This window comes from Eublepharis macularius, chromosome 4 (assembly GCF_028583425.1).
Source record: "Eublepharis macularius isolate TG4126 chromosome 4, MPM_Emac_v1.0, whole genome shotgun sequence".
Lineage (NCBI taxonomy): Eukaryota > Metazoa > Chordata > Lepidosauria > Squamata > Eublepharidae > Eublepharis > Eublepharis macularius.
Genome location: NC_072793.1, coordinates 117,463,694 through 117,491,518, shown reverse-complemented (window position 1 = coordinate 117,491,518; position 27,825 = coordinate 117,463,694). Strand labels below are relative to the sequence as shown.

Here is a 27,825-nt window from a genome sequence, read left to right as displayed (position 1 = left end):
TAAGACTTCTATTGCATCACCAGGAGATTTGTATAAAGAAATTTAGAGGACACCTAACTCTAGGGCTGTTAATGATTTCTCTTAAAGACTTTACATAGAGATTGAATAGTAAGGGAGATAGGGTTGCACCCTGTAGAATCTCACAGGACGTGTCCCACACTGATGACAACTGGTCTCCATTAACAACTCTTTGAGACCAATTTGTAAGGAATAATTTAAACAAATCCAAACCCCTGATACCTATTTGTTCATGTGGTTAAAAAAAAGTCTTGGCAGAAGTATGATGGTGGCACACGAATGTTGGGTCATTATTGTTCGTGTCAGATTTGAACCTGATGAGTCTTCTTTGGAAGACAAGGGGGTTGTGGCAGCACACCCAGCAAAGATCAAGATCCCAGAAGACTTCATAGACCCTGAGCCCTCAGAAACCCAAGATTCCCCCCCCACACACACACACACACAGGACTGGAAAAGCAAAGGGTTTATGAACAAGAACTGCACACGGGTCCACAGAAGAGCCTGGCAGTGAAACATGCTGCTTGCCAGGGATCCCATCGGCACTCATATAGCTCCTGAACAAAAGATAAAGTGGCTCAGCCTGTGAAAGTCTGGTTGGCTGCTTGGGACCTCTCATCTGCTCACAAGGCTTGTGATATCATGAGGTTTTTCAGGATGGTGGACTAAGTCCAGCTGTAAGTACTTGTAGGATTCTGGTCTTCATAATAGCACCTTTATAAATTGCCTAGGTGATCATGGAATCAACAGTTCCACTAGAGCCTTTTATTGCCTGCCTGCCCTGCCTCCAGTCTGCCTGTGCTTAAACAGCCCCGATCTACTCTAAGAGCCAAGCTACAAGTGACGAATGACACTTGCCGGGCAAGTGTCATTCGTCACTTGTAGCTCGACCCTTAGAGCAACCTCAACAGTTATAAAACTGCCAATTGTACATTCTTTCTGTTGAATTAAAAACCTAAAGGCTCTGTAATTTGGTAGTACAGAACAACCCTGCAGGCAGATAAAACCAGGTTCAGTCCCCAGCATGTCCAGTTAAAGGATACTAGATAGCAAAGCTGGAAAAGATTTCTGCTTGAGACTTTTGAAGTCATGGTAGATAATAGCGGGCTAGGTAGACTAATGATCTGATTTGGTATAAGGCAGCATCATGTATTAATACAACTGCCTTAAATGTAAACCAGAAGGTAGTTTTAATCTGTAACAAAGAGTCAGACTTTGCTTATGGTACAAACTGACTATGCATTTTAAAAGCTTCTACATAAAACATGCCATACTGTAAGCTACCAGTTTTAAGATTTGTGATAAATTTTTTTTGTGGCAGTTGCAGTCATCCTGACATCTTTATGATTTGAGCTTCGATAGCCACAATAGTGGCTATTTTGTTCCTGTTTTAAATTATTATGTAATGGTAAGGGAATGATTGGACAGTCTGCCTGCAGGAGCATCCATTTATTCCAATATTGTCTAGATCTGATAAAGCTAATCACACATATCTCATTACCACAGATCTTTATATGCACTGCCAAATATTTTGAATAGTGGGAAGTTAGAAGACTTCTAGGCATTTTAGGATACAGGAGAAAGAACAATGAAACTCATTTGTTCAAATACTACATTTCACATATACCTGAATGTAACAGTAGGTGAAAATTTTAGAGTGGCTGTTGTCAAACTGCCTTTGAGTTGTGGTATGGGATATTTTAGTGCTGGGTTTTCCTGTGTGGACAAGGCAATCCAGGAGGTGAATGATTGGATTAAATGCAATATCCAATAATAAGTGTTTGCAGCCCAGGTCTAATATGAAATGTTTTAAGAAGTATAATCCATTGCCCAGTTTTTGTGCTGTTATCCTATTAGAATTTTTGACTTGATTCAGATATAATGGACAGAAATGGTTTAATTAAACCAACTGTACTTATTGCTATCGTCTGAATGCAGGACAATCCACTAGATATGGTCAGTTATGATATGTAACACCAAGATGATATGATACGATACTATACAATATGTGTGTTACATATCAGTTCTGATATGTAACACCAGAGGCTATGGGTTGAAGTTGGTTTATTAGTTATAATTAGTCTTAACTATGGTTTCATGTAGTGTATGTCTTGGCTTGTTCCCCAGCTGCCACCTTTGTGCATTCCCCAGCTAAGAGATACTTTATCAGAGTAAAGGCAAACCAGAATTTGAGTGGCTGTTTGGCAAACTGAATTCTGGTATTGCAAATTAGCCATAGTGGAATTAAATTTTTGTTTTGTTTTATATCTGAAATGAGAGAGTGTGAAACTGGCCCATATTTAACTGTCAAGGCTTTTATTTTGGAACTGCATTTGGCTACCCCAATAAAACTGTTGATACAAGGGTTATTGAAATTTACATTAAATCTGCCAAACTTCAGAGGTCAAAGTTACGTAAGTGCATATTTATGATGCAGCAATTATTTCCTACTGCATCATTGTCAGGATGTCTCCTGTCATACTCTGCAAGGTCTGTTTGATTCTGTGTGACTCTGATGTTAGAAGCTGTTCTCTGCCTGGAATGTGACAGCCTGCTGTTAATCTCTCTCTCTTACCTGAGAATCCAGGCCTCATGGCCTTGGAGTTTCTCACACATCATCTCTACTGTGTTCTGCTGCTTATTTATTAAATTTAGCTAACTGTTTCCTAAAGGGGGGTGGGAACTTGGGGGCTGGGCTTAGAATCCTATATACGTTATGTGCTTGTAGAGAACCACCATTCTTGGCTAGGAGTGTAATAGGGAATGAACTAGTAGCTTATCAAATAAAATGTTTTAACTCATGCAGTTCCTGGATTCATGCAGTGAAGTCTTTGAGAGTTACTTGGCAGAACCTCACAATCATGTCATGTTACATGCAAGTTGGTTTCTGTTTGAATGGAGAGAGAGCCAAGTCAGAGATTACTTATGTTGACCCCTGGTGGGGGTTTCATGGCAACAGACTAACAGAAGTGGTTGGTCATTGCCTGCCTATGCAGCCCTGGTCTTCGTTGGAGGTCTCCCATCCAATTACTAACCAAGGCCAACCTTGCTTAGCTTCTGAGATCTGATGAGATCAAGCTCACCTGAAATATTCAGGTCAGGGCAGAGAGGAGAGAGCCCTCAAGTCAGAGTTTGAATATGTTCTATGTTTTAGAAAAAAAACATGAATCTACCGTTATTTGAAAGCATAGAATAGTATGGGTACTGAAATCTCTGTACTTAAGACTCGCATTATTTAGTATGTTTATTTAGCAATACATTTACGTTACTAGTTTTTAAATAGATGATTCATTTTTATTATGTTAAACCCAAGAATAACAAATAGTATTATTTGTGACCAATCGTTTATCCTAATTAATTATTAGTCCGTCTAATTATTATGAGACTAGTCACCACTCCTCCAAACACCACAGTACACACAATCACAGATGGGGCCATACAGACCTTCCAGTCCAACCCCCTGGACAATGCAGGATGAGCCTAAACCATCCCTGACAAATATTCATCCAGCCTTTTCTTGAAAACTGCCAGTGAAGGGGAGCTCACCATCTCCTTAGGCAGCTGATTCCACCTTTGAACTACTCTGACCATGAAAAAGTTTTTCCTAATATCCAGCTGGTACCTTTCTGCATGTAATTTAAGCCCGTTGCTTCAAGTCCTACCCTCTGCTGCCAACTGGAACAGCTCCTTGCCCTCCTCCAAATGACAGCCTTTCAAATATTTAAAGGGAGCAATCATGTCCCCCCTCAATCGCCTCTTCTCCAAACTAAACATTCCGAAGGCCCTCAGCCTTTCCTCATAGGGCTCAGTCTCCAGACCCCTGATCATCCTCATCGTTCTCTTCTGTACCCTCTCGATTTTGTCCACATCCTTTTTGAAGTGAGGCCTCCAGAACTGCACACAGTACTCCAGGTACGGCCTGACCAGGACAGTATAGAGGAGGACTATGACTAGATATGGGCACGAACAGCATTACGAACGCAAAAAAGCCATGAACAGCCCAATCAGCGGTTCGCGAACAGGCTGTACGTGAGACCCCATTCTAGACGAACAAGTGGTCATCGCAAGGCTCATTCGTTGCATTCGTATGATATTCGTAAAGCCAGACAGTCAAGTGCCTTCAATCAATTCCCTCGGTGATGGAGGCAGGGACTGCCTGAACTCTGTCTGCACTCCTTCTGTCACCCTGGAAACCCTAATCTAAGCCCAACTTAGCTTGATGAGCAGGTCTTCCTTCCAAGTGTGGAGCTCCAAATTGGTTACAATTGGTTACATGGGAGCAGACACCAGGGGGGAGTGAGGTGGGAGGGGGTGTTCTGTGGCCATCGGAACTCCAATCTCATCCCTGCAAATCCTGTTAGGCAGTTCCGACTGCCAACCACAGACCTCCTGTGTTGCCCTATGGGACCTCTGGTTATAAAAGGCACTGTGCTCCCAGGCTGGCTTTCAGTTTCAGCAGGCAGAGAAGTGGGACAGAGCTGTTGCTAGCCTTTTGGGAGAGAGACAAGGAGAGTGCATTGGAGCTGGGATTTTTTCTGTGTGTGGTGGGATAGAGATCTATCACCTCTGGTTCCAGGGCTGCTGCCAGGCCCTGGGGCCAAGCTCAGTGGGTGCCTCGGCTGAGGGTTCACACTTATTATTATTATTATTATTATCAGTGCCTGATCTGGTCAGGTTTCTGGGAGTGCTGGGTAGAACTCTACCCCCTCCCTCTGGCTCCAGGTCTGCTGCCAGGCCCTGGGGCCAAGCTCAGTGGGCGCCTCAGCTGAGGGCTCACAGTGTTCTCTCCTTTTCTTTCCTCCTTAATTCTTGTTTGCTGTCACAATGAGGCTTCGGGCAGGGGCCAAGGGTGGTTGTGGGGGGAAGTGCAAAGATTGTCCTGGTTGCCCCGTGGGAAGCAGTACTGGGCAGGGCTCTGGGGCAGCAGAGACTCCCACTCCCCAAAAATCACCTGTTGCAGCTGCGGAGGAGCCCAAAGAGCTCTTGCTGCCGGGGGAAGAGGAACTCTTTAAACTGTTTGAGGAGGAGGAGGAGGAGGGATCAGTGGAGGAATGGTTGGGGTTCGATGAAACATCTATCCCGTCCCCATCCCAAACTCCCGGTGCTGTCCCTGCCTGCGTTCCACCTCTCACTCCGTCTTCTGTTGCCAGCTCCACAGCACAGCCAGTAACCCTTCGTCCTCCTTCCCCTGGAATAGTTAGTGGGCCACGGTTCAAACTCTCTGTATGGAGGCACTTTCGGCTCCTTCCAAATGACCCCCATGTGGTGTGGTGCTGTGTCTGTGATAGCCTGGTGCGCAGGGGAAATGACCCAAAGCACCTGTCATCGACGGTCCTGACTAGGCACCAGAAGACTCGCCACCCGAGCCTGTGGTCACACCTGTCTCCCCCCTGATGGGGGGAGACAGAGGGCTACCAGCTCCTCTGAGCAGGGATCAGTGGGAGGGTCACCGGAATCTACCCCAAGCAAGAAGCCTTTTCCTGAGGGTGCTGCCGGTGGGAGCGGAACGGTCAGGTAGGCTGCCCTTGGGGAGGTTCTTCCATCGGGTCGGGGATAGTGCTGTTGAAAAGGGTGAGGTCAAGGGCTCAGGAGGCGGGCATTCATGTTGTGGCAGAGATGATTGCCCTGCAAGGATTCCCCCTATCCGTCGTGGAGGGTGTGGGCTTCCAAAGGCTGCTTCAGCACTTTGCCCCATGGTTCTCCATGCCATCACGGTGCACCGTTGGGTGTTGAGTCCTGCCTGCCCTCTACCAGTCTGTGCGAGACATGGTGCTCAGGGACCTGTCAGCCATCAAAGGCATTCCAGTACACTTCATGGCCGACCTCGAGCGGCTGCCATCAGGGGTACCTTGCCATCACCGCCCACTGGTGGCAAACAGAGGACCTCCGCTGCCCCAGGCCAAGAACTGGCACCTGGAAAAAGGTGCCATGCTTGACACCGGGCTCCAGGCCTGAGAGATGGACCATGTCCATACTATGAAGAACTTCGCCACCACCGTAAAGGCGGCACTGAGGGAGTGGACGGCCGGGGGGGAAGGGTTTGTCTGTGGCTTCATGGTGATGTATGCAGGAAGCAACATGTTGGCAGCCCTGAAAGAGGCATCCTTCCCAGGCCTGGTGTGCATGGTGCGCAAGCTGCACCTGGTGATGAGGGACGTGTTTGGGCTGGGGAGCAAGCCAAGGGACAGCTGGGACAAGGGAACATTGTGGATGTCCAGTGTGCTGGACAGCTGATGCCACACGGCTTCCCACTTCTCCCACAGCATTAGCTCTTCCCGCAAGCTGTTCTGGAGGCAGGGGGAGGGAGGGGCCCTAAGCACCAACTCTTTCAGGACCTGCCCACCCGCTGGAACTCCACGTACGATATGATATGTGGCTTCCCTCTGTGACCCCCAGATCAAGGGCAGCATCACCATGCGGGCAGATCAGATGCCGCACTGAAAAAAGGAACTCCGCACAGCGGTGTTCCATTTCCGGAAAGAGAAGGCCAGCCTGAGGGAACCACGCAGGGGCGAGGGGCAGGCAACAAAGAAGGAGGAGGAAGGGGGAAGGAGGTGGGAAGAGAGCCATGCCAGGAGAGACCCACTCAAACGGCCTTACTTGATATCTGGGCCTCGTCAGTGGGTTGTGTGGTTGGCTGCAGCACATTGTGTGAATCTTTTGCAGTGGAGGACTCAGCAGGGGCTATGGTGTGAGAGTACCTTGCGGAGCCCACTGAGCCCCCCCATTCCAACCTCTTGGAGTATTGGGCAAGTAAATCTGCCGTCCAACGTGGCAACCAACATCCTGTCCTGCCCTACCACCAGCGTGCGGAGCGAGTGTGTTCTCCCTCCTGGGAGACTTCCTCCGTTCCCGCCGCTAACGTCTGAACCCGGACCTGGTGGACATGTTGACCTTCATGAAGGTCAACTTCAACCTACTTGTATATCCCTCTGTGGACCTGGACCTACCTGGGCTGTGAGCCAACACAAGTCTACTGTGGTTCTAGGCAGCGGGCTCTAGCCTCCCTCAGTTTTTGGGGCTGCTTCCATGGCTGATAACGCTTTGTCCTCTTCTCCCAGACAGGTTCCCATTCCCTCTTTCAACCTCTCCCTCTCTGGATGGCACTAATATGACCCTTCCCCACAAGTTGTCCTGCCCGTCGCATCGTCTCCCTGACAAGTTCCCAGCCCCTCTTTCAACATCGCCCCCTCTGGATGGAACCACTACGACCCTTCCCAACAACATCTCCTGTCCTGCCAGTCCCGTTCTTTCTGTGAAGGCAGGAAGGTGGGCGATGTCAGCTACTGCTTTTGAGCACAAGGGACTACCATGGCACTGCCGCCGCCTTTGGGCCTTCACGGTCCTGCTCTGCAATGCGGCTGGTAACAACCCTTTGCCCTCTTCTCCCTGACAAGGTCCTGGACATTCCCTCTTTCAACCTCTCCCTCTCTGGATGGAACCAATATGACCCTTCCCAATGACCTCTCCTGTCCTGCCCATCCCATCCTTTCCGTGAAGGCAGGAAGGTGGGTGCTGTCAGCTGCCACCGCTTTTGACCATGAGGGACAGCTCAGCTGCTGTTGCACATGTGGTTGTATGGTACTGCACAGTGCCCCCATCCATGGTGCTTTCTGTCCCCTCTGAGCAGGAGGGGATGGTTCCCGCGCTGCGACTCATGTCCTTTCCATGAAGGCAGGAAGGTGGGTCATGTCATCTGCCGCCACTGCCCCGTGACTCAGTGGGTTTTCCGGCTCATGGCTTGCCAATGAAGGGGCCTTCCCGGTCCTGCTCCACAATGCAGCTGGTAGCCCTTTGTCCCCCTCTCCCTGACAAGTTCCCTGACGGTCTCCCTTTCACCCTCTCCTTCTCTGGAACCATTCAGATGCCTCCCAACCTCTCCTGTCCTGCCCATCCCGTCCTTTCTGCAAAGACAGGAAGGTGGGTCATGTCGTCTGCCACCGCTGCCCTGCGACTCAGTGGATTTCTTGGCTCATGGCTCGCCAATGAAGGGGCCTTCCCAGTCCTGCTCTGTGATGCAGCTGGTAGCCCTTTGTCCCCCTCTCCCTGACAAGGTCCCGGTCCCTCTTTCAACCTCTCCCTCTCTGGATGGTGCCCAAACGACCCTTGTCCTGCCCATCGCGTCCTCTCTCTGACAAGTTCCCGGATGGTCCCTCTTTCAACCTCGCCCCCTCTGTACGGAACCACTACGACCCTTCCCAATGTCCTCTCCTGTCCTGCCCATCCTGTCCTTTCTGTGAAGTCAGGAAGGTGGGTCATGTCCGCTGTTGCCACTTTTGGGCACGAGGGGCAGCTCAAAAGGTGTTGCTGATATGGTTGTGCCGCATGGTGCCCCTCATTCCATGGCCCCTGCTGTCCCCTCTGAGCAGGGGGGTATGGGTCCCTCCCACCCTTTCCTTTTTTTTTTCTTCAAATTTTTTTATTGGATGGGTTAACAAACATAAACATGATAATCATTATCATTTTCCACCCCATTACATTTTCCCCATCCTTTCCCCCTCTCTTATCTAGTGACTCCCAACAGTTTTCCATACCCAACTTAACCTAAAGAATATATACTATAAATTCTTAAAATCTATAATATGTATAATATATATCTATATAATACATACTAATCTAGTCTATTTAATTGTATTAACTATATCAATATAATACTTATCTAACTTAAGAGTATACAAAATATATAAGTATATAATGGGTACATATACTAACTAATACACACACACACACACACACACACTATACTAATCCTTAAATACCTATTATCTATATTATAAATCTATTGCTTCTAATACATCACAAAAATATTATATATACTCCCTATTACCTATTCAACCTTATTACTTCCCATATGAATACACTATCTTACTCTTAACTTTATAATAGTGTAATACTATAACTTTATACTACTCCAATAAGATACAATAAAATATACCCCCTTTTAAACTTAAGTAAATTTCTATCTCCCCCTTAACAACTATCCAAAGACCACAATTTCCCCTTCATGTCCCACTTTTTCTCCACATATTTCTTGAATTTTTCCCAACTTAATGTATATTCCAATACTTCCTGTTCTTTCAATTTCCTCGTTAGTTTGTCCATTTCTGCCCTATTCAGAACTTTCAAAATCCAATCTTCCATAGGTGGTATCTCCTGAGTCTTCCACAACTGGGCATAACACATTCTGGCCACCGTAATCATATAAAATACCATAAGTCTGTCCATTTTATCAAAGTCTTCTAGGTTCATACATAGTAACAACAATTCCGGGGTTTTAATTATATTCCTTTGTAAAATATCCGACATAACCTTAACTATATCCCCCCAGAACTGTTTTGCCTTATCACAAGACCACCACATATGATAAAATGAACCTTCATGTTGTTTACATTTCCAACATTTGTCAGACATCTGACTATTACCATTGGCCAGCTTCTTCGGTCAGACATCTATCAGACATCTGACTATTACCATTTGTCAGACATCTGACTATTACCATTGGCAAGCTTCTTCGGTGTTAAATACCATCTATACATCATTTTATAAACATTTTCTCGCACTGTGGTACATGCTGAAATTTTAACTGTATTTTTCCATACCTTTTCCCAAGCTTCCATTGAAATTTCCCTATTACAGTTTATTGCCCATTTAACCATCTGAACTTTAACAACCTCCTCCTCTGTGAACCATTTCAATAATATCTTATATATCTTAGAAATCATTTTCTTCCCCCCCTGAAACAAACAGTTCTAGATATTTAACATCTTGATCTCTAATATGAGTCTCTTGTAAGCAAATCATATTACTTCTTTGTTTAGATAGCCAATGTAACACAGCTTTTCGTTTAGAGGGTGGATTGAGTCCATTAACATTCCATGAAATTAATTTGTACTCCATAGTTATAATCTAGTTTAACTAGGAAAGTCTTTTCCATTCTCCATCAGGAAGACATCCATCGCATATTTTGACTTAATCACTTGTCTCCCTGCTTGGAATTCAAAAGCCACTCCTTCCGGCAACTCCCATCTATATCTAATATCAGGTGCCTTCAGCTTTTGTATCAAATCTCTGTATTTTTTCCGATCCTGGAGCACTTTTTTTGGTACTTCTTTCATAATTCGAACCCGTGTCCCAGCTATTTCCAGTGGAGTTTCAAAATGCTTTCTAATAATTTCCTCCTTCATTCTCCTTGTGGTTAATTGGACAATAATATCTCTTGGTAAATTCTTTTGTTCTGCATACTTTGAGTTGACTCTGTACACAAAATCCAAGTGCATCATCATTTCCTCCTCTGTTTGTTCTAAAAATTTTGCCAATATCTCAGCTACTTGTTTCAGAGCAGATCCGCACATTTTTTCTGGAACATCCCTCATACGAATTTGCCTATCCATTGCTTTACATTCCATCATCACAATTCTTTCACCCATGCCCATAGTCTCTATCTTTATAGCCTCTGTTTTTTTTTCTCCATCCTGCATCATCTGTTGTGTTTCTTGCATTTTTTGTTGAGTATTCTGTAAATCTGTTTTTATTGCCTCCACCTCTTTTTTAACCTCCGTTATTTCCGTCTTAATCACTTCTTTAATTTCCATCATTAAATTTTGCTGTAATTGCTTTACCATCTCCCGAATCTCTTTATTTCCGTCCGTTATTTTTTTGTCCAAATTCTCCATGGCAACTTGCCAATCCTTTTCTTTTTTTGAAGCCATCGGACTTGCTTTGGGCCCCCACGAATCTGCTCTCTTTCTTAACTCCGTCTTCCTTTTAAATCAAGTCTCAATTCTTTTCTGTCAAAATTTCGGCCGTCTGCCCTCACTTAAAATGGCGGTTGAGGCTTCCCTTACCCTTAAAATGTCGGGCGATGTTTTTCTATGGTATAAAATGTTGGGCGATCTTTCTCTATGGTAATGATGACAACACTATGATCTTCCCTTACTTTCAATGGTGGGCACTTTACTTCCGCTTCCTCTTCCCTTACTTTCAATGGTGGGCGCTTCACTCCCTCTTCCAACGTTGTTTTACTTCCGGCTCTTCCGGCTCTTCCTGACCTCTCCCTCGCCGCTCTGTCTCCTCTCCGTCTATTATCCTCCACTTCCTGCCTCGCGGCGCTTCTTCCAATTCCCACGATCCTCCCTCCGCGTTGCTATCTCCCCAACCACAGGTATGCAAAACAATATTCTTTCTTTGCTCTTTTTAGCTCCTTCTCACTCTCAAACTTCCCTCCCACCCTTTCCCTGAAGGCAGGAAGATGGGTGCTGTCTGCTGCTGCTGCTTTTGGACATGAAGGGCAGCTCAGGAGCTGTTGCACATATGGTTGCCCAGCATGGTGCCCCCTATCCCTGGGCACCTGCTGTCCTCTCTGAGCAGGGGGAAATGGGTCCTGGCCATGACACCCGTGCTTCCCGCGAAGGCAGGAAGATGGGTGATGCTGGCGGCAGCCTGCCTGTACTGCCTGCACAGGTAAGCTGTCTCTGACTGATGTGGATTCTGTGAAACTGCCGTCTTCGGTAGGGGGCGCTGAATAGACTGCCATGTCTGTGACGGCAGGCCAGTGGGTGATGCGGGGGGCAGTCCACAGCTCCCCATGTGGGCACCTACCTGTCTGCCCACAATCCCCTTTCCTAGGGGAAATGATGCCTCCTCCACGATGGGGGGGAAGGCATCCTTCACCACCTCAATGGCCAGCACGTGAGCCTCCGCTTCTAATTGTTAGGGGCTGGCCCCACCTCCCACCCTTGGTTCTTTCCTTCCAAATTTCTAATGATGGGATAATGCAGATATTTATGCAATCCACGTCTCCCTAATATGTCTGTACATGGTATCTGTCTCTCCTGTCAATCCAATACAAGTATTCAATGTATCCATGCATCCCTTTATCCTATACACCTATCCCATACAGCTAAGCACCTGTCTATTGAGAAACCTATCTATCCCATGTACCTAAACATCCAATGCTCCATGTCCAGCCGGTGTGTTTGGGCGGCAACAGCCTCTCCACCCCAATGCTAAGATGTCCCCATCTGGTGGACGTATGTTGGTGTCTCTGTCCCACCAGGGTGTGTGTTTGTCTGTGCAAGGCCTCCGCATACGCCATCATGTCTTGCTGGAGGGTTTTCTTTGCAGACTGTTGCTGCTGGGTCATTTGGTTATGTGGCAGTCGTCAACATGACCCACCTTCCGGCCTTGGAGGAATGTAGCCTCTGGGAGGCCTGGTGGGTGGGCGCATGGGGGGCTGCTGCTGGTGAGTGGCTACCCCCTACCCCCTAGAGGGGAGGTGGCCTGCCACTGCCTCTCCCAGCCCACCAGATCCGGCGACCACCAACATTACCCACCGTAATACCTTGGTGGAAAGAAGCCTCTGGGAGGCCTGGCGGACAGTCAAATGGGGGGTGCCCCTGGCGAGTGGCTAACCCCCCCACCCCCTAGAGGGGAGGTGGCCCGCCTTTGAGTCCACCGCTTGTACACTGGGCCAGAGTCAACTAGTGGCTCCAATTGTGTCAAGTGAGAGTTTCCTGGGGGCGTCAGATTTGGGAATGTATAACTCCAAGATCCATATTGCAGTCTTGACCAAACTTGGGTGATAGCTGGAGGAGAGCCTGCTGAACGCTCCCTGTGAATATGGGCTCTCTACGTCCAACGGAAGTCATTCTGGCTCCCACGAACAACGAACATGTTCGTTAACATGACATGTTCGTTACTGTTTGTTTGTTTGTGTTTGTCGACGGCAACGAACAACAAACAGCGTGTTTGGGTTTTTTTTCCCATTCATGCCCATGTCTAACTATGACCTTCTGCGATTTCGATGCAGTGGCCCTTTTGATACAACCCAAGACTGAATTTGCCTTTTTTGTCACCGGATCACATTGACTGCTCATATTTAGTTTACAGTCCACTGATACTGTGCTTCACATTTTTGTGGCCCAGATGTAACACTGTGCACTTATCTATGTTGAACTGCAGCCTGTTCACAACTGCCCACTTCTCCAAAGTATTCAGGTCTTGTTTAATTTTAACTCTATCTTCTTGGGGTTTTGCCATTCCTCCCAATTTGGTGTTATCCAGATCATTGGTAAAAGTATTGAAAAGTACCGGGCCCCAAACCGAGCCCTGTGGCATCCCACTGGACACCTCCCTCCAATCTGATGAAACACCATTGACCACCACTCTTTGGGTGCGGTCCTTTAACCACTTCCCTATCCACCAAACTGTCCTATAGTCCAGTCTGCAGTCTTCCAGTTTACCCATTATAATGTCATGTTCGTCTTCAACTAAGATGAAAAGCGTTCTCCGTGTAGCAAGAACTCCAGGGTGTTGATGCTGTCTGGAAGGCTCTGTAGTCCCCAGAAAGACTGACATAATCACTGCAGAGTGTGACAGTTTTAGTAGCTCGACCATCTAGCATAGAGACTTGTGAATTGGTCCCCAAACATTTCCAAATTGGTCCCAAGAGAGTGGATGAGCACCAGTTGTAATTAACCCAGTATAATTGGGAGCTCTAAAATTAATCTATTTGCTGAGTTAAACCATTATGAGCATATTATAATTGTGATAAAACAACCTTATTGTTTGCTAGGCTTACTTTAAGGTGCTAGCTCTTAGCTTTAAAGCTCTTTATAACCTTAGCAGCTCAATATTTTAAGGACTTTCTCTCCCACACACCCCAAACCATGAGCCAGTTATGCATCTCTGACCTGTTTTTGCTTTTGGTCTTGTCTTCTAGCCAGAATACGAGCTTTTTCATTGCAGCTCTGGCCTTATTATGTGACTTGCCCAATGAACTCTTTAGTTCATCAGTATTAGGAGGGCATTTATTGATTTATTACTGTTAAGGATCTTGTATAGAGGAGAGTTTGTGCCAGCCAAGCTTAATGATTTTTTTCCTGCTGGACTATTATAAATTGTTGTTATTGATGCTTTTTGTGTGATTTGGGCCATTTCAGGGGAAGGTCCTTTTTCATAATATAAATTTGCAAAGAAATACATTTAATTTCTGATGTCATGTCTGCACCTCATCCATGCCATTATTTTGAGCTGAGCTGTTACAATGAGCCATTGCTGTTACTGTGAACCATTATTTTATGCTGTACCTTGATGTCATATTGCCAATATAAAAATTGCCTTGCTTTCACAGGCCTACTAAAGTCGCAGGTACCTTATCTAATGGCTTTGAAGCTCCCAGGGCTTCTGACCTTGTAAACTGTTCGTTCTCATGAATCACTGTTTCACCTTTAACCTTATGCCTTCCTAGTGTCTAGACTGGGTATGTAAATGATGCGAGGAGTACCAAAGACTGTTTCGCGCTGAAAGTTATGTTTTACTAGTTGGAGGGGGAATTAGTATCTGGGCTCTATAAGAAGAATGGGTTTTACACTTTTAAGTATTCCTGTCAACCTGCTTAACTGCTTGCTTTCCTTCTGAGCAATCCTATAGACTGTGGATTTGAATTGATTCCTGAATAAAAACCATTCAACCAAGAACGTGGATTTCTTGCTGTGAGGGTACAGGGGTCTATCTGCCATGGCCTGTCATCCATAGACTGACATGTACTTTGGAAGGCAGAATAAATGTTAATAGGTGTTGATTTCAGCATGTTCAATGGTAGAGCAATGACTGCTACCCATTCCTTTCATATTGCTGTGTTTATGAACACAAAGATCCCTTTTCATCCCTTTTGTGGTACTATTGTTGTTTTGTTGAGCTAATTTATATCCAGAAATAAATTCTCATTGTTATTTAAAATTATTAAACAACTAAATATGTAAAATAAAAAGTTACACTTTCTGTTTCACCATTCTGGTCCATATAGGGGAGCTCTGGTCATATTTTTCTCCTTCTCTTAGCTTCAGTAAAGCTTGGCTGTCACTCAGAATTGTGGCTGATACCTTTTGGCCTTTTAATGAGCTTTCTAAGAGTAGTACTGCTGTGACAATTCAATACTGTCCTGTATAAATTATAATGTGTTTAATCAATTGCATTAAATATGCAGCCTCTCAGTTTGCACCTTCTTTGTTAAATTGTTCTCATGAAGTAAGGGCACTGCTAAATTGATACTAGACTATTACTAAATTAATCTTACTGTGTACAAATGGACACAGGAAACTGCCTTAAACTGAGTCAGACCACTGGTCTGTCAAAGTCATCTTTCCTTTTTTCATGTGTGTTCATGATGAATGGCTTAAAAAATACTCTTTGACTTTCTGAAAAGTAACAAGAAAAGCCACCCCACCCCCATTTTGCACAGCATTTTTCTATGAAAGGAATGCTATGGCCACTACGCCTGAATCCTCTCTTGTTTTATGCAGCTCTGAGTCAGTATTATATTGCTTCTTTCCCATCTGTCTGTGGGTTGGCATTGGTCTGATACCAAGTTTTTGTTTGCTTCCATCTGGGATGTGTCTGGGACAAACTTGCAGTGTGGCATTTCTGCAATTATAGTTAGAATTATACAAGCAGAGCCTGTAAGGTTCCCACCCTTTTGTGGTAATTGAATACATTTCATCCATAATCGTATTATAAATTGCATCTTTTTTTAGTAAAAATATTGGTCAGTTTGTTCAATGACTATTGATCATATAAAATCTAGCAAGGCTTTTCATACAGAAGTACAGAAATGTGTGTATTGTCTGAAATGTGGACATCAATTGTGTTGTGGACATATTGATCTGCTAATATTTATGTGCCCTGACCTGGATAGTCCAGGCAAGCCCAATCTTGTGAGATCTCAGAAGCTAAGCAGGGTCAGCCTTGGTTAGTAATTGGATGGGAAAGCTCCAAAGACCAGGGATGCAGTGGTAGGCAATGACAAACCACCTCTGTTAGTCTCTTGCTTTGAAAAGCCCACTGGGGTCGCCATAAGTCAGCTATGATTTGACGGTACTTTCTACCACTAATGCTTATGTATTCTCCATATGTTGGTGTCTTATAGCTTTAGTCATTTTTACCTGGGAGTAGATGGGAAAGACTGACAATAAGGGGAAATGAGAACTCAAACTTTCTTGTAGAAACCACCAACTATGATGGAACAGCATATATCCGCTGCTTATATCTTTATGCAATTTTGTCTGGCTTTTGCAAAATATACCTTCAAGAAGACTCTAAAGAAGTGCAGGCATGTTCAAACTTATATTAACTAAAACAGAAGCTATGCACTATGAATGTAAGACCTTTATTTATCATACGTAGCTTGAGCACCAACAGCATTGCACATGTAAACAGTAAATCTGAAATCTCAGCAAAGGAATTAATGGTTGGTAAAACTTTAAAAAGAGCTAGACAAAGGAAAGATAAACTTGTAGGTGGGTAGTGTCCGGGGTCTGGGTCCCAGCCCCCAGACTTGCCAGGAGGGAGCAGTGGGAGGCAACCGGGAGGCAGTGGCCCTACCACCTCAGTCAGCAACCAGGTCCAGAACCTGCCCACTCCAGGGGGAAGGGGCGAAAGGCCAAAGCCTCAGAGGGCTGGAGGGAGCAGGGGGAGACCAGCCAGTCCCACCCTCCAGGGGGAAGAGAGGGGGCTAAGCAGGACAGAGGAAAAGGGCCCAGGCAGGGGGAATAGGGACCCAGCAGCAGCCCAAACAGAGCCCTTACCAGCCAAGGAGGAGAAGCAGCCACTACAACCCAGAGCCACACCCCGGCTAGAGGACAGCAGCCTGGCTCAGGAGTTGCTAGGAACCAAGCCCCTCCAGGTGGAGCTGTCACAGGCATTCTGGGGGAAGAGATGGGCAGCCCCACCCAGCATCAATGAGCAGGCAGCCCAGAGGCTGGCCAGGGCAGCTCCTCATGAGCAAGGCCAGGAAAGCTCAGCAGTTCAAAGGCCTACTGGGGCAGCTCCTCATGAGCAAGGCCAAGGAGACCTCAGCTGGGGATGGCTCACATTCAACCCCACCCTGCCAGCAAGGCAAGGAAGCCAAGAAGGGATTAGTGGTAGGAGGGAAACACCTGAGGGAAGGCACAGCTGGGCCAAGTCAGGAGAGGGAACAAGCCTAGAAGGAGGGCGGGGTGGGGCGGGGCAAGGAAACCCTATATAAGGTGGCTAGGAAGAGCTCTGAGGTGGTGGGTGTGAGTAAGGAGTGATGATGTGGAGTGAGAGCAGAGCAGTGTGAGAGGCAAGGCAAAAGGCACGGCAAGGAGGGTGAGTGGTACAGGTTGAGCAGGCCAGCGAGTGGATTGAGAGGGAGTCTGGGTGATGTATACTGCCCCTCCTTCCACAGAGCAGGGTCCTGCAGAATCCCTGGCCCACCTTTGATGTCAGGAGCAGACTGCCCAGCGCCCCGCCCAGCGGTGGCCGCTGCAAGCCCTGACAGGTAGTAAAATGAAATGGCTGCAAAGATGTTGGTCTGAACTGGCATGTCTAGAGTTTCATGCTGAGTATAAGTTGGTAATCACCCAAGTTCTGATGTTTCAGTCCTTGCTGTAAGGCAATGATAGGCAACCTTTGGGGACTTAGTACTAGAAATGTCATGTTTCTCCTTCTGAAGATGTTGGTGAGCTGGCAAAAAAGGAGGGGGGAAAGACAAGGGTTGTACTTGCTTAGACACAATGAGAGCAAGTTGATCTGCCACAGTGTTGCTGGCACTTTAGGGGTTTGCTTTGGTTCTATGAGTAAAATAGTCTGCTGTGCTGCTGCATGTCTGTCCAGGATTGTCTGTTAACGTAGCTTTGAAGACTGAAATCTGTTTTTGTTTAAACCTTTATGTCCCATCCTTCCTGTTTCATTGAGCTTTACTTTCTGTTGTAAAATACATTAAAACAAGATACAACAAAACAAAGTATCCCATGAAACAAAAACATGTCACTTAATTACTAAAAGCCCTACAGACTCATGATCTGTAAAAAAGCTAATAAGTAAGTATCTTTCCATAACTGTTCAATAGGTCATTCCACAAAGTGGATAATGGGTATCACAGCTGAGAAAGCAGGAGACATAATCATTGCCATTTTTACCAGCTAAATAGAGGGCTTGAACAGGTGGGCTGTTTTCACACGGCCATGCACCTGGAAGATTGTGCAAAACTCATGGCATAAAAGTGTCTTCCTAGTGCAATTTCCTGGTACAATCCAGTTTAATGGCCCTTTTTCTGATGTCATTGGGCCATTAAAGGGGATCGCGCTGGGAGATTGTGCTAGGAAGATGCTTCATGCTGTGAGTTTGCATGATCTCCTGGGGTGCGTGTGAAAACAGCCATGGTCATAGTGATTCCTGAGCTCCAAACAAAAGTCCACTTCCAGTCCAACCCCTCCCCACAGCCATGACCTCCCCAGGCTGAAGCAAAGAACAGCCCCCACCCTGTGCAAGTTGGGTAGGCATGTGTGGTGGCCATTGAGTGGGTTGCTGCCTATAGGGAGTGGATAGGTGCAGTAGCTGCCTGAGCGGGTTGGCATGAATGGTGGTGAGAGCCTGGCTACCTTCCCCCTCTATGTGGAGGGTGGGACCATGGATGGTCAGCCCTCCCACAGCCTGTGTCCCAGGGCAGCTCCCATAGATGCACTGTGGCTAAATTTGCCCCTGATGGCACCATCAGGGCTTGAGACAGTCTAAGTTGGCAAGGAGAGAAGTATGTTGGTGTGAGGTGGTGAAGCACTTTATATGTAATAAGAACTACACCTAGAAACTGAACCCAAATAAAAATTAGCAGCCAGTGTATTGGCTTTAAATATGGTTGAATGTGTGTACATTGCACTACTCCAGAGGGACTGCTGCATTTTAAACCAACTGAAGTCTCACCAAATTGTCTTCAAGGGCAGCCACATGCAGAACATATTGTGGCAACCTGAATGGCTCAGCAAGGCCAGATCTACTTACTAGAAGGGAATAAAACCTATACACCAAATGCAGATGGAGAAATGGCTCTTTTAGCAAAAGCACCAAACTGCTTCACCAGTAATAAGACAGATCCAAGAGCACCCTTAAGCTCTTCTCCTGAGCGGCTAACTGTATTTCATCCAAAACAGAAAGGACAATCCCTTCACTAACAGCAACATTTGAGCTCTATACAAGATTTCAAAAACAGACTTAATAGATGTTATAACATGTCACCTTTAGATACTGTACAGTCTGACAGACTAATTTTAGAGGAGCCTTTGGGCAAAGTTTCCTTAGAAGGCCAGCCTGTTGATCTTAATGCTGAAGCCTGATGCAAACCCATTTTTGGGTCAGGCAGAAGGCTACAACAAATTATCCAAATTATTCTGAAGAAGAGTACTTCTAAGATCAAAAGATTGTTCTTGCTGATTATCTACAATCAACTAATCAAATAAGTTCATTCAGACTGATACATGTTTTGCAGAAGTATATTTTTACAAGCCTCAAATCTTAGCAGATTCATTAAAAATTCAGAATTTCATTTAGATAATTGCTTCATCAAAATATCCTTCAGTGGAGGGGAGAGGAATAATATTCATAAAATTTGTCTTAATGCTAACAAAACAAACTCTACAGAACAATGTGTGCCTTGTGAGAGCTTATAAACATTTGAATCTAATTGGAAGGGTTACTTAGAGAATAATAAACTGCAAGTCATTTTCTGATCTTCTCCAGAATTCTGTTGTCTGTTGCATTTTACCACCAGGAATAGGGAAGAAAAGCTTTTAAGTAAGTTTGATTTATACTGCGCACAGAAAAGGTATTATGAGGCAAGTCTGTATATTGTGATAGACATCTAGGAATACTCATCTCTGGCAGTCTCTATACATCTTTGACAAAACAAATGGAAACTCTGGCTTGTTTCCATGGGTGATGTATGGATCATTCTCCAACTTTTGTAGCCTTTGGGAGCAGGTCAGTTTTCAAACTAACTGTAATATTTGTTGATCAGATGTTGGAAAGGTTGCTCTTTTGAATGGCTAGTTTGTCTTCTCCCTACCCCAACACAATACAACTGTCAAGTATTTTGAAGACGTTGCACATTAATGCTTAACATTTCTAAATTGATTTCTTTCTTTAGGGCCAATTTGGATGTTACTCTAAATGTGAGCATTACAGAAACAGGAGCCACTCAGGCTTCCGCATGCCCTGCATTTATAATAATGTCTGAACTAGCCCACAGACTCAGTTGAAAGTCACACAATCCAGCCAAAGTTAAGTTCATCTAAGTCCCATTGATTCCAATCTGAAAACATTCTGATATCTTTTCCATTTAAATCAATGGCAGCTAAAAGCTCTTTACTTTGACAGATATATCCTTAATAAGAGGGCTGTTTGAAAGTGTGGGATTTTTAATATTAGTTTTATCACTTCCAATTCAACAACCATTTTATTTTTAATGCATTTCAGAATTATATTTATAGGTTATAAAATTCTTGAAGACAATGAGCAAAATCCACTAGAAATATATTATTGCATCACGTTGCTATGGAGCTTAGAAAATAGCTACAATAAAAAGTTGTTTCCTAATCTATCCATTTCGATGTCCACCAGAACTTCTTGAAAATGTGAGAGAGGGAGGTGTAGTGGTTTGGTGTAGTGGTTAAGAACAGCAGGATTCTAATCTGGAGAACCGGCTTTGATTCCCCACTCTTCCTCTTGAAGCCTACTGGGTGACCTTGGGTCAGTCACAGCTTCTTGGAGCTCTCTCAGCCCCACCCACCTCACAGGGTGATTGTTGTGGAGATAATAATAACACACTTTGTAAACTGCTTTGAGTGGGCATTAAGTTAGCCTGAAGGGCGGTATATAAATTGAATGTTGTTGTTGTTGTTATATGTAAAATGAAGTATCACCAAACTGTGTAGCAAAGAGATTAGAAGGAAAAAGAGACATAGCATAATTAAAAGAGAGCTCAGCATGTCCCTCATCCACAGGAGGATTTGATTCCACTGGCACCTTAAGAGACCAACAAGATTTTGAAAGCTTACACTCTGAAAATCATGTTGGTCTCTAAGGTGCCACTGGACTCAAACCCTGCTGTTCTATTGCAGACCGAAATGGCTATCCACCTAAAACTATCCTCCTCATCCATAGAATAAGCTTGGCTTCATAGCTGAAATGATAGATGAATATACCAAGAAAACAAATGCTGGCTTTGCTCATCCCCTTACCTCATGCTTCAAGTAGGTTATCAAAATGTGTTGACTAACAAACAAAAATTAAAACAACCCCCCATTGCAATGGCATTACCATCAATCAGCTGTCAGATACTGAATAAGTAAAGAAAAACATGTGTTGAAATCCAATAGTGTTGTGATACTACTTTATAGAATAAGGAATGGTATAATAATTGTAGTAGTATCTTATGTTTTATTTTTATAATACTAGGTACTTCAAGAAGTGTTTGTTGGAAAGTGGGACAGAAATTTACCTAAGTAAGTTAAATATGTAAATAATGAGATGGTAGTTTTGCTGGCCAGACAAGATTAGTTTCAGAGAACTGATATTTCACTCCTCTTGTCCACCAAACTGAAGCATTAATGGACACTGATAGACCACATCCTCAAGGTGTTTGCAGTGGGTTCTTTTGAACTGTAGAAAATAGCAACTATTGAACATGGCCATCCCCCTCACCCTTGAAATTCAAGAGTAGTATACTGTATATTTTTATCATATTCCTGTTGGTTGTTTCTTCTGTTTCTTCTGAGATCTGTTTCCCTCTTTTTGTTACCTTGTTTAAATTCCTTCATTTTCTCTGTTGCTTTCTTTTGTAAATGGGATACCGTAGTGGTAACCTGCTAACTGTATTCCATCAAGAGCTCATACGAAGTACCTCATTGTGATCTGTATTGACAGTAAGTCTTGGCTCACTATACCTTTGCTAGGTTAATGTCTTGGAATGGCTGGCTGATGTTTTCTCAGTGGTTACTAATTGTCCAGTGATAACTTACAGAAAGTTCTGTTCAGTATCCATGGGGACAACAGCTGTAACTGCTGGTTAAAATAAACTTAACACATGTTGATCTACATAAAACCTTTGGTGCCTTGAAAAAAGAAGGAACAATTATATAAAAACATTCAGTCTGGATGGGGGGGGGAAGGGCCTCAGTTTAGAGTGGGCAGGTCTCTCAGGGACCAAACCAGGGGGTGGGAGTGGGGGGGGGACTTACCTCCTGCATATGCACAAAGTGCACTCCCACTCCCACCTGTCACACTGGACAATGATGTCATCTTCTGACATGATGTAGAAGTTACAGTTCATGTGGGGGCATTTTCTTAAAAAATATTGCCCCCTCCAACATAATTGGGGTGATTTTAGTGAACATAGCATCAGAAAATGATGTAACTTCCCAGAACGATGCAGCTCCCCTCTGGTGACTCCCCCCTCTCACAGGCCAGGTGAATGAAGATGGGGGTTGGCAGCCCTAGCTTAGTTTGTAATAATATTTCTGGCAGCTAGAGTCGAGGAGAGGAAGGATCCTTGTAAAAAAAGAAGGGACATAATATTCATTTTCTAGGTCTGAGAAACAATAAAGGAATTATTCACACATTTTGTAGACAGAAGATTTTCATATAGAGGAATGCATTTTAATTGATTGAAAGTGTCCAGAACTAGTTGGCTTAAAACAGATAATTAAAACAAAACAAAGTTTCATACTAGTATAAAGGCATCATCCAAATTTGTATCTTTGCCGGGGAGGTGGGGGTGGGATTGTGGAAGGGCAAACTAGGGTTCTTCAAACACTGAAGAACATCCTGTGGCAAAATTGTATGGGTTAAATTTTTTAGCTATTTCCCAATCTGATACTGCTTGAAACATGTCCTATGCTGTGCATGTAGGCCAGCTGTAGGCTTCCCTGGAGTAAGGTCCCTGGCGTGGCTGACTAGACTGAGGCTTGGAGCTGAAAACAGGGGGCTTGGAGCATAAGGCTTACACCTAGTGAACCAGTTGTTTCAGCCTTTCCAAGCCTCAGCCTTAATAGAGTGGGGGAGTTGATCTGACTCAGCTCCTGAGATTGGACTGGGCTTTGGTCAGGAAGGATCCTGCATAGAAGTACTACTTTTAGAGCCCTGCTCTGGATCCAGGCTGGAAGCCACGCTGCCATTCTGGCACTTCAGCTTCTTTGTCCTGTCTCAGCCTGTGACGTCTGCCAACACTGCTCTTGAGGCATGGGAGTGAGTCCTGAGGGATCATGGGTCTGGGTGTTTGACCTGCTGGGTGGAGGCCTAGTGGATAGCTCAGAGGTTCTGGCAAGGTGGCCTCTGGCACTGCTGGAGCACGGTCAGCAAGTGCTTCTGCAGTGTCAGGCCGAATTCCAGGTGGGGCTGGAGATCTCCCAGAATTACAATTGATCTCTAGACAACAGAGATCAGTTCCTCTGAAGAAAATGGATGCTTTGGAGGTGGACTCTATGGCACTATAACCTGCTGACCTCCTCAAACCTCAGCCTCCCCATGTTCTACTCCCCAAATCTCCAGGTATTTCTCAACCCAGACCTGGCAACCATAATTAGGCTGTCCCTGATCCTGCTGGTCCTCCAGGTTTCCTGGCATTGGCTCCTCAGGTTGTTCCTCTGAGTCTTCCAAGTCAGAGTTACTGGGCTGGTCATAGGACATCATGTCAAAGCAGGGTAAAATTAACACATCTCAAAATGAGGGAAGGATTGCCTGGTTAGCTCCCTCCTCCTGCTGAGCTGAGTTCCACTGCTAGAGTCTGTGGTTTGAGATTCCTGGTGTCTCATGTGAAGCCTGAACTGAGCTTCATAGCAACAAGTTCCACTGATATCCAGTTCCTAATCTACCTATATTAAGGACAGGAGCAAGAATGCCATGAGGAAAATCTTGCCTTCTTGACTTCAGTTTTGGTCAACTACAGCACTGTCCTCATCGAAATAGCTGGTGATTTATTGTGTTTTTCCCCTTCTCTGTAAGATCCTTTATAGAACAGTGATATTAGGGCATTAGGGCATAGATATCAAAATTGTTGAATCTGGACCTTTTGGTCTTTTAGCTAAGGACAGAAGTGGGGTAGAAGCCCCCCCCCCACTGTTCTGCAATTTATACCCTATTGTATTGTTCATTGACAGTCCCAGCTATTGATTGTATTGAATTATACTGTGTAAATTGCCCTGAGTCTTAGTGGGAAAGGCGAATGAAAATAATGTAAATAAATAAAATAAAATGAAAGAGAAACTGAGCTAAATGGAGAAATGAAAAGTTGAATTGCGTCCTTGGGAAATTACTCTATTTCCATATTTTCCTCTCTGTCATTTTCAGAAGTATCACCATTAGTCTTACTGGAAACAGCAATAGCTTAGTCCTTTGTAGTAGATGGTAAGGAAAAGATAAAGAACTCTGTACAGTGCTGCTTCTTATTCCGTGGTGTCTCAATAATTTAATGGTGACCCTGTCAGTATTAACTCTGTGGCTTTGTGTGTTAAATACACACATACACAAAAAGAGAAGTTTGGCTACAATGGTCTTGCCAAATGGCTGATTGGTTGAGACCCACAGGTGGATTTATATATTTAATGATCAGTGATTTATGTTTTCCAAGATTGTTGGGTCATTGGATTATTTGAAATGAAGATATATATTGTATTTAATTGTTAAAATAATACCCCTTTTCTAAAACTCAATATATAGTTCCTGGCTGAATTCACAATTATTTTATTAATTTCCCATAGTGAGATACTGAATCACAATTGTTACTGAAAAGTTAATGGTTACAGGAGCAGGGAGGCAATTAGCATGAGCAATGTGCTCAAAAAGATTTATTTTTGTGAACAATAAAAAAGTTGTCTAATCTGAAGGCATCTAAATTATCCTTTAACTTGATTCAGCTATTTATTGCATGTACAATTTGCTGAAAAATTCTCTTGCAAAAGTCTGATCACGTAGGCAATTGGTGCCCATTTAAATGAGGCTTGCACATGAGAAGTTCCTTGTCGATTGTTTCTCAAAACAATTTTTCCTAAATATTCACCCTCATACATTTATTTTATTTTATTTTATTTTATTTTATTTGTAGTCTCCCTGCATGCGGGCTTAGAGTGGATTCACAACATGTGGATTTAAATACATTAAATCAGTAAACAATAAAACAGTTAAATAGTGAAATTTAAAACAATAATACAAATATCACTAAAACATAGGAAGACAGCCCACCTTGCACCCTACATCAATATCCTTACAATCCCCAGGGCAGGGTGGCAAACTCTAATAAATACAGGTTGGAGCACATAACCCCCCCCCCCACTGGGAGGGTCAGTTGGGTGATTCTCCTGCCTCAGTCCCCATAAACCTGGCGGAACATCTTTGTCTTACAGGCCCAGCAGAAAGATGAGAGATCTTGCTGTGACTGGGCCTCCACAGACAGAGAGTTCTACCAGGTAGGTGTCAGGTCTGAAAAAGCCCTGGCCCTAGTTGAGGCAAGACGAACCTCCCTGGGGCCAGAGATCACCAGTAGTTGATAATCTGCTGATTGGAGTAGCTTCTGGGGAATATAGGACAAGAAACGGTCCTGCAGGTATGTTGATCCCAGTCTTCTCAGGGCTCTGAAGGTCAAAGCCAGAACCTTGAACCTGACTTGGAATTCCCCTGGGAGCTAGTTCAACTGGTGCAGAACAGTTGTAATATGTGACCGGAACAGAGTTCTGGTCAAGACACGCGCTGCTGCATTCTGTACCAGCTGTAACTTCTGGAGCAGGCAGAAGGGTATCCCAGTGTAGAGCGAGTTACAGTAATCCAATCTGGAGGTGACTGTTGCGTGGATCACTTTTGCTAGATCTCTGGCCAACAGGTAGGGAGCAAGCTGCCTGGCCTAATGAAGGTAAACGAATGCAGACCTAGCAACTGCCATAACATGGGCCTCCATTGGCAAGGAGGGATCCAGAATCACACCCAGGCCCTTACTGTTGGCGCTGGCTCAAGAAGTGCCCCACCAAGGCCTGGGAGCTGGATCCCCATTCCTGATGGCCCGCAGTCCAGATGCAGGACCTTCATCTTCATAGGGTTCAACTTCAGCTGACTCTGTTTTAACCACCCAGTCACAACAACCTCCAAAGCCCTTGACAGATTATTCGGGGTGGAGTCCATCCGTCCATCAATAGATAAAGTTGGGAGTCATCAGCATACTGATAATAACACAACTCGAAACTCCACACCAGCTGGGCGAGAGGGCACATATAGATGTTAAACAACATCAGGGAGAGTATCACACCCTGAGGGACGCCACATATCAAAAAGTGGAGTGGTGATAACTAGGGGTGTGTACTTCGGGTTTCCAATTTGGAAAGCTTCGGGGCTGAGTTTAAAGGGCCCCGCTGCTGCTTGCAAGCAGCGGCGGGGCCCTTTAAACATCATCCCAACCCCAACCCCAGTCTCCCACTGCCCCCCAGCCCCCCCACCTACCTTGTTGGTGGCAGCAGTGGCTCCGGATCCTCTGCCACCATGCTGCCGCCTGAGCCTGTGGGGCAGTGGGGAAGGCCGGAGCTGCTGCCGCCACCGCCACCTCTGGCCCTTCCTGCCCCTCAATTGGCTGTGGCGTGTTGGTGGCCATTTGAGGGGCAGGAAGGGCTGGAGGAGGCAGAGAAAGCCCTTCCTGCCCCTCAAATGGCTGCTGCTGTGCTGCTGCGGTGCAGCCAATTGAGGGGCAGGAAGGGCCGGAGGAGGCAGCAGCGGTGGCGGTGGCCCCGGCCTTCCCCACTGCCCTGCAGGCTCAGGCGGCGGTGCGGCAGCAGTGGAGCTGAACCCGCTGGCTCCAGACCATCGCAGCCTTGTGCTGCCGCTGCTGCTGCCACCCCTGCTGCCATGGCAGCGGCAGTGGCCCACCACCCAGCTGTCAAAGTCCCTCCTGCCAGGTAAGTGGGTGGGGGGGGGTGGAGGGGTTGCCCCAGGTGGGTGGGGGGTGGAGGGGATTCCCCAGGGAGGGTGGGAGGTGGGGGTGGGGAAGTTCCCCCCTCACTTCAGTATGCTCCGAATATTTACGGAGCATACTGAAGCGAGTAAAATACCTTAATTCCAAAATGGCTTGCCGCTTCGGAATTAAGGTGTTTCCGGATTTCCCCCCCGAAACCTGAAGTGACCTGGCCCTGCATACCCCTAGCGATAACTGCTCCCCAAGCGCTACATTAACATCATCCTGTATAATTTTATTATCTCTAGGGTAACACTCTGATCCTCCCACATACTGATTTGGGATTAAGTCTCACTGAAATTACTGGGACTAATTTTCAAGTAAATATGTTTAGAGATTGCGGTGTATCTTTTAAAACTATCATATCAGGAAAAAAAGAACCAACGCAAAAGGTACTTTAAATGGTTCTGCATCAACTCACTATATAATTACTATTCTGTAAATGTCAGATTTGAACGTAATGTCTCTAAATTACTTGTTCCAAATATCAGTGGGAAAACTCTAGGCAAAGAAGTTCAGCTGTAGATTTTAAATGGCATTTTTCCCCTACTGTTTTGAATTGGCAATATAATGTACTGTAATTGAATGACTTATTATCGGATGCCTGGGCAGAGGCAGCAGTGTTGTAATTTCTCTTCGTCCAAATACAACATGCTGTCTTTGTCACAGTTGACATTAATTATTGATAAAGGTTTCAGAAATAGCGCATGTGCTGGCAGCATTGTCTGTAATGTAAGATAAGAGTCTGCAGTGATGCTAGAGGGATGTATAGGCAAAGATGCACCTGTAGCATTTGGACTTGTGCATGAACATTGAACTTTGAATTCTGTTGTGAACTGTTGTAATATATCTGTTCAACTGACAAGAGTAATGGGAAGATGAGTCGTCAAGCTTACTTCTATCGTGTCCCTCCACAGGAACTTCACAGAAGAACCCAACTTCAGCCTGAACCAGCTAAAACGAAAGCTCTTCAGACTGTCATAGAGATGAAGGTATGGATTTTGCAATGCTTGCCAATACACTTTGTTTTA

The 27,825-nt window shown here is 45.1% G+C and overlaps 1 protein-coding gene across 2 annotated transcripts in view; it reads left to right on the top strand.

Moving 5' to 3' along the window:
* Nucleotides 1-27,825, top strand: part of ERC2 (ELKS/RAB6-interacting/CAST family member 2) — a 768,095-nt gene that overhangs the window by 234,228 nt on the left and 506,042 nt on the right. For both annotated transcript variants that reach the window (XM_054977161.1, XM_054977162.1), the window contains exon 3: nucleotides 27,712-27,786. In XM_054977161.1, the coding sequence (XP_054833136.1) occupies nucleotides 27,712-27,786 (75 nt within the window). The remainder of the gene's footprint in view (nucleotides 1-27,711; nucleotides 27,787-27,825) is intronic.